The 11,020-nt window shown below is 43.4% G+C and overlaps 1 protein-coding gene across 1 annotated transcript; it reads left to right on the top strand.

Moving 5' to 3' along the window:
* Positions 1 to 273: 273 nt before the first annotated feature.
* LOC109624010 (uncharacterized) lies at positions 274 to 4,089 on the top strand. Its single transcript, XM_020078503.2, has 4 exons — positions 274 to 520; positions 647 to 869; positions 2,322 to 2,513; positions 2,892 to 4,089. Exons 2-4 carry the CDS (start codon positions 677 to 679, stop codon positions 3,146 to 3,148), a joined length of 642 nt encoding a protein of 213 aa, XP_019934062.1. The 5' UTR covers positions 274 to 520; positions 647 to 676; the 3' UTR covers positions 3,149 to 4,089.
* The last annotated feature ends 6,931 nt before the right edge of the window (positions 4,090 to 11,020 follow it).

The following is an 11,020-nucleotide window of genomic DNA, read 5'->3' as shown; positions in this document are numbered from 1 at the left end:
TGATTTGTCATATACAATGACCTGTTGACACCCCCCACTCACACACACACACACACACACACACACACACACACACACACACAGTTTCTGCATTTGACTTGATCAAATGTCTGAGCATTACATTTCTGTTCAGAGCATTTCTCAACTATAAAAAGGGTTTTACAACTTTTGAATTTCCTCTTTCTTCCATATTATGTTATATCAGCTGATAAAACCTTCTGCTTCCTGAAACATTGAGTGACCTTACCTTTTTTTAATGCTTTCACTTTCTCTATGGTCACAGGCCACAGTTGGGAACTTACAGGGGAATTTAAGCGTCAGTTGGGGGAGTTTCCGTTACAGTGGAGGTGGAGCAACACTGTGGGGGGTTTGATCTGCAAGTGAGGGCAGCACAAGTGATAATGTGTCCGGGTGTGGAAAGTGTTTGTATAGTAGTGTGTGTACAGTTGTACAAACCAGCAGCGGCTCTGATCACCTTGTGCACATACTTCACAGCTTTGTTCGACCGTTGACAAGAAAGGTAAGACTTTCATTATTATTCTGTACTGTTGTAATGTAGCTGTCGTATATGAACAAGACAAGGTTAGTTTCCTGATGCATGAACCTGAAATTCTAGTTACTCAGCTATTCCCTCATGTTTTTCCAGCTTCTCTTGTCTGTCAGCGGTGTGAGAAATATGAAGTTTCTGGACTTGGAGGATTCTATCAGTCGCTTCAGGTTTGCTCAGTCCTGTGTGGGGTTGACGGGTTGCCTGTGCGTGAGCTATGCAGTGTGGACACCGTACTGGCTGAAGGACCGGGGACTCTGGACAGAGTCAAACAACACTGGAAGTGACCCGGCAAACCTTAAACATGGCACTGTCTTCAATGGTGAGGCACAACAAGCTGCGTTCACCTGTTTCCTGTCAACAAATATAACCTTTTGTCTTTCTGAAGCTGTCACTCTGGGTTAGTTTAAAGTTTTGACAACAACATATTGAAGTAAAAGGTTTCTGAAAGAGCAGAATAAACAAGGAGGCATAAATATGTCATGTTGTGTAAGACAAGGCACAGGTTGCATTAGATTTCTGCCTTAGGGCAACTTATTTTACACCTGAAGAGAAGATTGTCAGGACGGATTGTGAAAGAACTATTCAGTGAACAAGCATGTGCCTGTTCCTGCAGTTAAGTGCATTCTTTGTATCTGCTGAACGTCTCACACTCGGCTGTAGGCAGATGTGCTGAAATCAGCTGAAACCTGGTCTTTAATTCTCAACTAAATCTTGTTTCTTGGCATCGGAAATCAGGTCCCCCTTTCTATTCCACTGATATTTTTATGCAGACACTCTTTAGGAATAGATATAATGTAGTCTAAGCCCTGTGTCCTCACAGTGTGTGTACATGCACAGGGATAGTAGTCTGCTAATCCACGTCCTGTAAAGGATGAAGACAGCTGATGTCCTTTAGTTTAGTTTTTAAGATATTATAGAACTCTGGAATCAGTGGATAAATAATGGACATTGTGAATTAAATTAAATTAAAGATATAACAAATAAACAACAGTTGAAACAATGGGCATATTGTGAAAAATGCTTTTTAGATTACCAGAATAAAGTTTTTTCATTTAATGAGAAACAAATGTTAATATTACCAGAATAAACTCACAATTTCATGGGGAAGAAGTTATTAATACAAGAGTAGTGTCCCAATTTAATTACCGATCTCATTGTATGTTGATAAACTATGAAACTCATTTGAATATCATGTAGGTGTAACCAGTTCCTCCATGTCTGTGTGGGTATTTCCAACAGAATTGAGTGATCATAGAAGATTCTAAGATTAAATTGATTTTACTCCTCCTTCAGGTGTAGACAGGCTTATGATGTGTGGTGTGTAGGATTTAGGTGAAAGGGGTCTATTGGTATAAATTGAATATAAAATAATCCTGGTGATGTTTTAACTAAAAGTGTTTTATTTGAATTGTACAAATTTTTGTTTTCTTTAACCTAGAATGAGCCATTTCTATTTAAATACTTAATAATTACATCAGGAGCAGGTCCTCTCTACCGAGGCCATGTTTTCTGTTGTGTACAGAAGCCCACACTGGACAAACTAAACACCGATTGAGTTTTTATGACGACTGAAGGCTACCACAGGTTCTCCTTCATGTTGGGAAGGAGAGGGTGAGGTGAAGAGTATTCAGCTTCAACATAAAACCTCACCACTAGATTAATTCTGCAAACAGAACCTTTAAAGCAGAACTTTAATGTGGCTCTCCCAGTTTGCAGTGGATTTGAGTTTATGTACTGTGAATTAATGTGTGTGTTATTTTGCATCCTCCAGCCCTGGAAGCAGAGCAAGTATTCGGTGTCCTCTCCTTCCTCATGGCCATGAGCACCGGTGCCCTGTGTCTGGTGTTTGCCCTCTGCTGGACGTCCCGGACGGTGCGGTCCTACTCCAACACTCGCTCTCTGCTCATGGCCGGGCAGGCGCTCTACCCCACCACCCTGCTGCTGCTCACCATGGCCTCCACAGGTATAATAGCACTGCTCAGAATAAAGTGAGACATTTGTTCCCCTGAGCTACACAACATGTTTTTATGTTTCACCTTTTTAAATAATATATAAATTCCAAGTAAAGTAGTAAAAATAGCTCCAGTTAACCTCCAAATAGCTTTTTGGATTGTGTAGTTCATGTCAAACACACACCTACAGAAATTATTTTCCCAAGTACTACTCATTTGCATACCCTGCAAGGCAGCAGTTTTTAAAGAGACTTTTTACTTTCCTTGGAATTGCAGTTCATTATCATATAAACTCGTTTTCAAGGCTGCAGGCATGTAATAATTGACCTTAATGACTTTTTATTCCCTTACAATGATACTTGATTTAACTCGTTTTTCTCCTCCATCAGGTTTCTTCTTCCTCTTCAGCTGGTCTCTTTTCACTTATCAGCACCGGGAAGAAATCCGTCAGGACGTCTCCGGCCTCGGCTCTTCCTACTGGCTCGGGGCTTTAGGCTGGGTCCTGCTGGTGGTCGTGGAGACGATCGTCTTTATCGTGGAACAAGCAACAGTGCCAGACATTGTACCAGACTTGGAGAAGGCCGTGGAGTCGTGGCGGATTTCCTGTCAACTGAGGGCTGCAAAACGCTCTTATAGTGATGTGTAACAGCCTGGAAACAGTATGAGAGGCATTATCTGAAGAAGGTGCATGACCACCATGAATGCAATGCAGATGTAAGGATGTGACAGAGAAAATGATTGTGAATGTGTGAGCTACACTAAGACAACACAACTGAATCCCTATTAACTGTGTCTCGAGAAATTGAGATTCCCTGCATCCTGAAAGTCAGTGGGACTGAATCCTCCAGCGTCCTGCAGGGTTTGACTGCTCTGATAAATTCTCCATTTTTTGTTTTCAAGATGGACTTTTTATAAATACACTACAGACCAATAATAATGACGGTGAGATCAAATGCAAGATGAGTGCTGCTCTGTCAAGGTGATGTGTAGGAATTGTGTTTGCAAAGATTTGAAATTCAGAAACGCTGGTCGTCCAGCTTTTCCCCTGGGCCAGGATCACTTCCAGGTTTTCACTTTGAACTTGTTCCTTTACCTGAAAGATGAAGTAGTAGCTGCATCGTGCTCGATGAATGTTAAAATAGCACCATCTTGTGATGACCACGTGACACTTCTGACACTGACACTCAACCATGGATGAATTACCTTCTTTGTTTTTATATATGTTAAGAGACATTGTGAAACTGAAAATTCACATTGTGCTCCTCTGTTGTTTTCTTGATGATGAGTCATAAATAGCACTAATATTTGTGTTAATGTGGGGCGGTTGTGGCTCAGGAGCTGGAGTGGGTCGTCCGCTAACCAGAACATCGAACGTTCAATGTCAGTCTCACCAATTGTGCACGCAGAAGTTTCCTCGGGCAAGAGACCGAACCCCAAATTGCCCCTGACGACTGTGCTGACAGTGTGTGAGTGATGATAGAGGAAGTGCTGCACACAGATGCACTGTATAAATGTGTTTGTGACCATTTTTAACCTGTTTATAATCCTATATTTTTTTATAGAATAAAATTAGCAGTCATATTGAGACCAGAATGTACTGTCCTCTGTCTGACTCTGCCGTTCAGAGTCTGAACATCCTTCCACCGCTACAGTAAATCAAAGTTTTACATCCTTGACTCTGTGACAGTGAGTTTTTGAGGCTGAAAATGGTTCACTGCTCGACAGTTGTCCTACATCTGCCCACCAGGAGTTCCACGTGTCACCTGTCTACTTTTTGAAACGCTTACCTCATGCATTTGCAGTGTGCAGTTGCCAGCTCTGCAGAGTGTTTGGACCACCAGACAACAGATTGCCTCCAAAGTCGTTATTTACTTTTTCTCTCACACGCTCCCAGGAGGAAAGGAAGCACTCTGACGCTGGACTGCTTATGTTTATGTTCTCAACCTGCCAAAGTGGGGGAGAATTAAGTGGCTCTGGCTCTGTTAATTGGGCGTTAATCAGGTGTTGCTCTAATTAAAAGGCAGTTCCGCCCTGTTGGGCCCTGGTAATGAGTTTGTTATTAAATCCACAGAGGATTTTTGTCTCTTTTTCAATTTACCGAGAGGGTAGCGCTTAATTGCTGTGTAAATGAGCAGAATGTCCTTGAAGGTCTTCTTGCATCAGCACGTGATCCATGAACACAAATGTTCTGGAGAACATCCCCATCCGAACTTCAAATCCACTCCCTCCATGGTGTGTGGACCTCTCGTGCACGGCTGTGACTCTCAGCCAAGTTATTTTGGTCCATTTCTCATTTTTAAACAAATTCTCTGAGAACCTCATTTGCTAAATTAAGAGAGCAGGTGACCCACTAACCTTTGTAAAAAATAACACTTTTAAAATTGATTTCCCATCTAAAGTGGCCTTTATTTCCCCTGGCATCCACTGTCTAGGCCTCTGGAAAGCAAACAGTCTTTTATGGCGGACCGCGTATCGTGAACAAACCCTCTACTTTTTTTTCCTCCACCACCCAAAACCACAAACGCTGCTCTTTCACCTTCCTGAGCGAAGCAGACCAGGAGGTTGAGAATGCCTTCAGAGGACGACAACCCAAATCAATGTGGCGATAGAGAGAAAACGTTTTGAGATGTTTAGGCACAAAGGGTGAAAAAAAATGACAGATGAATGGTGGAAGATGCTACGCTGAGATAGACAGGTGGCCTGATAGACACAGAGAGATGGTGGGTGCTGATTGTTGAAGGGCATTTGCTACAGAGACATCAATCAGAAGATGGTACCGAGATACCAAACAGGCCGCTGGCGTTTCCTGCCTGCGGCTGGCGGCATGTGTACAACACAGCCTGGGCTAAACCAGCGCTCTTCATATCAATTAGAGACCAATTATACAGCCATGTCCTACTAATTATGCTGCGCAGCCACTTTGCCGCCCCTCCCTATGAAGTGTGTGTGTCTCTGCACTCTTGTGTGTCTGTGGTTGTGTTCATTAAGATAAATAACAAAACGAGCTGCCTGCCAAGGTGAAGCATCTTTAATCTGATGTTCAGAGCTGTACCTTACTATTTAAAAGACTGAAAGAATGACAAAATCTGCTGTTTCCTCCTTTTCCTTTTGGTGGTGCTGGTGTAACATTTATCGCTTTACCTCTTGCAGTGAAACCCAGGGAAATGCTTTCATTTAGATAATGAAATCACAGTTAATAAATAAATAAGTAGATCTCTGCATGTATGTGCATGTTTTTGACTTTTATTTGCGAGGCAGACAAAGTGAGATAAATATTGTCTGGCATATTTTAGACCGTTTTGAGCCAGAATGTATTAGTATTTGTAACTTTCCTGACAGGATAACGCTGTTGGGTTCAAAGTGAACATACTGAGGAAATATGCAGAAAGACAAGAGAGCAGGGAAGCAACAGACATAAAGATGGGGGGAGAGATGTGTGCAGTGTCACAATTTTGGGTGAACTTTGCACCTCACTCTTTTTCCTCCATCTACGGATGCTCTGATGTGGTCGACCGCTCGCAGCATCGGGCTCACCGCTGTGTTGTCATCAGTATAAGTGGACACTCTCAAGTAGGAAATTTAATGTCTGCAGTCGTACAATCTCAGAAAAAGCAGAAGAGAGAGGGAGAAAAAGAGGGGATGTGCAGGGGGGGGGGTATGGGGAGAGTACACCTTGTGTCCTTCAGTCGCTTTTCTTGCAGTGACCCAGTTCATCTTGCCTGTGGAATCTGCAATGAGATGTTGCTCTTTGTGACTGACATCCCACCCAGACCACCCGGCTGATTACATTTTGTTGAGCAGAAGTGAGTGCGAAGGAGACAGATGGAGACGAGAGAGACGTTGCTTGCATCAGTTTAAGTTTCTTGATTAGCCTGCACTTACATTCATCCACTGGATTCGAGAGTGCAGGTGTTTTTGCTTGGCAGACCTCTCTCTGCTGTCTCTCCTGCCGACGCTGGTTCTGTGTCTTTCATTGCAGGATTATGAAAACCCCGCTGTGTGCAGCCATATCTGCCCGCCGCTTCCCTTCTTCATAAGTGGTGTCGTCTCGGACATCTCAGTACAGACAATGAAGCCGTAGTCCCATTCTCGTCACCCTATTCATTCCCGGCCAAATGTAGCCGCTCCCTTCTCTTATCTCTGCGTGACCAAGGAAATTAAATTACAAATATAATCACTTGGCGCCAGCTTCTTTAACAGTGTGCCGCTGCTCTGAATACAGAGTGCGCTTGCTTTTGGAGAGCACGTTGTGTGAAGTTACTTATTGGCATATTTATGATAATGGGTTTTAGTTTACCAGTGAAGTCAGAAGCGAATTTTCACAATGACAGTGAATGGCACGAGGAAGTGAAGCGAGAAGAAGCTGGGGAAAGAAAAGAGCACATGTGAGGACATGGTTGCAGCCGCCCTGGAAAAAGAATAATCTCAAAAGCAATGAGATCCGTGAAGATGAGGGGAACAAGAGGCTCTCATTCACTCAGGTTGGATCCAAAATCACTCCTTCTAGACAACTTAGAAATCAATGTAAAAGTGCTACACTAAGAGCAGAATTGTTGGCACTACATAGTGACCTTGCATGGAGCAAAAATGTTTTTAAAGTGTGCACAGTGGCTCTTGGGAAGGCACTCTGTAACTGGCTCGATTGGTCCACCACTTTGGTCCAGGTAAAAATATCTACTGTTAGAGAGTGACAGTTTGTGCAGACATTCGCGCTCCAACAAATCAAACTGGTGTTAAATATCTCGACATATTTACTTGATGGTTTGAAAAAAATTCTTTTTAGGACATTTTGATACAGACATGATCATATCATTTGTTATAACTTGGTTCAGACTGAGACCTTTGATATCTTTGATGATCCCCTGTCTTCATCTGGGACCGGACAGATTCAGGTCATGAGGTCAGAATTTAAAATCAACCACTTTTGACTATTTGTTTATGACCAAATACCTGAAAAAAGAATCACAATTCTATCAGCATAGACGTACTTTGTGCTAATTAGCAGGTGCTAGCATGCTAAAAGGCTAAACTAAGAGGGTGAAAATAATCATGGCAAACATGTTAGCATGCTGATGTCATCCATAGACTGTTTATAAAGATGGATGACATGTCTCCACTTCCTCCTGTTGAACAAAAATGCATCTAAAGTATCCCAGATAGGAGTGCTGCCATCTTGAGCTTTTGTTGTCAATTCAATTCAATTCAGTATTATTTGTATAGTGCCAAATCATAATATACATTATCTCAAGGCACTTTACATAGAAGGTCAGGACCTTAAAATCAAAATATAAAGAAACCCAACAGTTCCCACAGTGAGCAAGCACTTTGGCGACTGTGGAGAGGAAACACTCCTTCATTAACAGGGAGAAACCTCTAGCAGAACCAGGCTCAATGTGGGCGGTCATCTGCCTCGACCGGTTGGGGTGAGCAAAGAAACGGGGGAAGGAGATGAGAGATGACATGTCATTTGCAGCCAATCTGCACAGCTTGACCAATCATAGGTCAGTCTCAGCTGCCAATCAAAATGTTTGTGCAAATTGTTATAGCATCAAATAACTATAACCAAACGTACTGGAAAAACCAATGCTTGAATGACAGTGTATCAGAAACCATCTTTGACTTTTATGATGATCCCATCCACTAACATGGAGGAGGCAGGTTTACAACTTATACGAAGCCACCAGAAAGGGATTAAGATGATTTGGCTTCACTTTTGGTGTGCTATTGTGCCGTGCATTTTTATGAACAGTCTGTAGCTGTGTCCCACTTCAGGGGCCACCCCTGGTAGATGACCTGAAGGCCGAAATGAGACGGTCTCGTCTTCGTAGGATTTCCATGATTTGTGTCACCAGCTTGTCCCAAAATTACCGCTGTCGCCAAGCAACAAGTGACAAGTTTAAATGCTCCTTTTTAACATGTACTGTCAGCTGTTTCATTGAGTTAAAGCCTGACGTCCAATACAAGTAATCTTGTTGTGGTCTTGTTGCTTGCTGCTGCCATTATCTCTGTGAAAAACAGTTCATGACCCACATACAGTTAATCCTGGGATAGTTGACCTGAGAGGGAACTACTTATAGGGTCCTCCATTTCTCAGGAATGGAAGGATGCATTTGTTGGCTGCAAAGATGAGACTACCGGACAAAGCTGTCAACATTTAGCACCGCTGCCTACGTATGTCCTCACATAGCCGCTAGCTTGACTGCGCCTCCCTGATCTTGCTGCTAAATATACAATATAATATTTCATTTTAATAGATGTGTCACGGCCTCAAGCAGTCAAGTCAGTGATGGCGGTGAACTCATCAGTGTCCAAAGTCTCCCTGTACTGCCCCGGAGGAAAGAGTGAACCAAGGAAGTGGTTTCCACAGCATCATCCTCCACTCACCCACCGACACCAACAATTGTGTGGACTGTCTCTTCTTCTTGAAATCTATTCCACACACGTTAGACCATCTGAGTGAATAAACAGTCCCCTCCTCTCTCCCTCTCTCCATCTGCGTCTCTCACTGTCTCTCATGCAGGTCTTCACAATAAAAAAAAGAAAAAGTGATGGGATGAAAACCATGTGTATTTTAGAATGATGTGTTTCCTGCGGGAGCCGATGGGAAACTTGGTAAAGGGAGAGTGAGAGGAGTTATGAATTGAAGAATAGCATTTTTATCATTGTTATTATGAGGAGGCCATCACGGAGCTCCCTCGCCTCTTCCCCTTATTCCCTGTTCAGTTAGAGATGTATTTGCTTATGCAGAGACTGTTACACTTGCTTGTACAGACAGGCCAGCCAATGCAAAACAGTATCAATACCTCCGGATCTGCGCGGGTCCCAGAGCACTCACCGAGCAGGCGGGTGGTGTATTTATTTGTGATCTTGTTTATTCAGGGCTTGTTACGGTCCCCCTCCAAACTATAGGCACCACATGTTTGTCAGTTGTGTCCTGAGGCACCTCGGTATTCTGCTGCAGTGAACAAACGCCCTGTGCCCCTGAGTTGGACTCCTCTCTTGCAGTCTCTCTCAGTGTCCACAGACTACATGTGACCCACCTTTCCAAACCATCCGTCTGCAACAATTTCTGCACATGTTTGTTCTTGTGCTTGTAAAGCCCGCAGTTATCATCACGCTCACCGGTAGGTAGCAGGTTGCTGTGAGAGACTGGGGTGCTATAATAATGGCTCCCTGCTGGTGGGTGTGAATTGCTGCCATGGCTGGTTGAAAGATGCTTCACCATCCTGGCTCTGGATTGAGTACTCATGTCTCTCTCCAACTGGACTGCCTGCCAAATGACAACAACCTCCCTCCGCGGTGGCCCCCACCTATCCACTGCATCCCGTCCCATCACCTCCTATAATTACTGTACTCTGTAAGTCGGCTTTAAGACCAGTCATTCTAAATCAGCCTTGAATCGGCGCGTGTTACTGTGGCCATTGTTCTCTTGTCTGAGCTCTGGCAGAGCTGGTGCAGAGAAGGGCACGGCTGTCCTGGCCTTTCCTATAATGGACTTTTTAGTTAAAAGACAGAAAATTAATAAGCTGATATATGTGCAGAGAGGAGCTTTTTGTGTTTGGTTGGAAGTTAAGACCAGCGATAGTTTGGGGGGGCGAGAGTTGACAGACAACAGCGCTGCTCTTTTCACACTCCTTGACACATAATGGGACCAATTTTTCTCTCTACATCTCTCCCTAGTGGCCATGATTTGCTCATTACATTGATGGAGGGGGGCTGTGGAAGGGAAGAGAGGAGGGGTGAGTGGGAGAATGACCACTGAGAAGACAAATAGAAATTCGGCACAGAGAATCTAATATTTTGCTCTCATTCCAACTGAGAACTGTACGGATGTCGCCCACTTATTAAGGTGTTTAACAATCCTCCCTTCCAGGATGCTAACAGTTTAAAATCTCAAGGATCTGTTTGCAAGTGACTATCCCTCAGCTGACGGGCCTTCTGTGTAAACCAGCACCAGGCAGTGTGAGAAAAGAGGAGTAATTCGTGGTTAAACACAAGACAAATCCAGTGAGTGGGTGTTTATGCGACTGGAGGTCTCCTGGCATCAAGAGGACCGCTCCTCAATCAGGGAGATCTGTATTTAATTAACACAGAATTAAAGAGCATAGTATTTTGATTAAAGACACTGATTCTCCCCATCTCTCCACTTCACTGCTCCTGAATCCAGCTTAGGGTTTAATTTCATTTGGTTTACCACGAGTGGATCGACATCCATCTGGACTGTCTGCTCAGTTACAGGTCTCACTTTTCACGGGGCTGTACTGTACACTGCAGCACAATCTTACGATGTATGCACAGTGCATTTTATTGACTTTTATATGGTCTATCTCGCTATGGTAATAGGATTTGTTGTTTTTTTCTTCCAGAAGGAGGTTCTTAAAATGGACACTCACAGTCGCTGTAGCTTAAGTTGTTCTCCATATTGTCTAACTCACCCGAACAGAGGAGATAAATGGAACCTGTCCAAAACCAAAATAACTCTGCGTCGCCTCAGGGAAAGTTATAATGCTAGACTTGG

The sequence above is a fragment of the Paralichthys olivaceus genome, chromosome 7 (assembly GCF_024713975.1).
Source record: "Paralichthys olivaceus isolate ysfri-2021 chromosome 7, ASM2471397v2, whole genome shotgun sequence".
Taxonomy (NCBI): domain Eukaryota; kingdom Metazoa; phylum Chordata; class Actinopteri; order Pleuronectiformes; family Paralichthyidae; genus Paralichthys; species Paralichthys olivaceus.
The sequence above is the reverse complement of the archived record's forward strand: the minus strand, read 5'-3'. Positions and strand labels throughout refer to the sequence as shown.

Bases quoted from the DNA above. Each gene is read 5' to 3' on its own strand.
- LOC109624010 (XM_020078503.2), top strand. From the start codon at position 677: ATGAAGTTTCTGGACTTGGAGGATTCTATCAGTCGCTTCAGGTTTGCT. The intron at 870-2,321 runs GTGAGGCACAAC...TGCATCCTCCAG, and splicing joins ACATGGCACTGTCTTCAATG to CCCTGGAAGCAGAGCAAGTA. The intron at 2,514-2,891 runs GTATAATAGCAC...CTCCTCCATCAG, and splicing joins GCTCACCATGGCCTCCACAG to GTTTCTTCTTCCTCTTCAGC.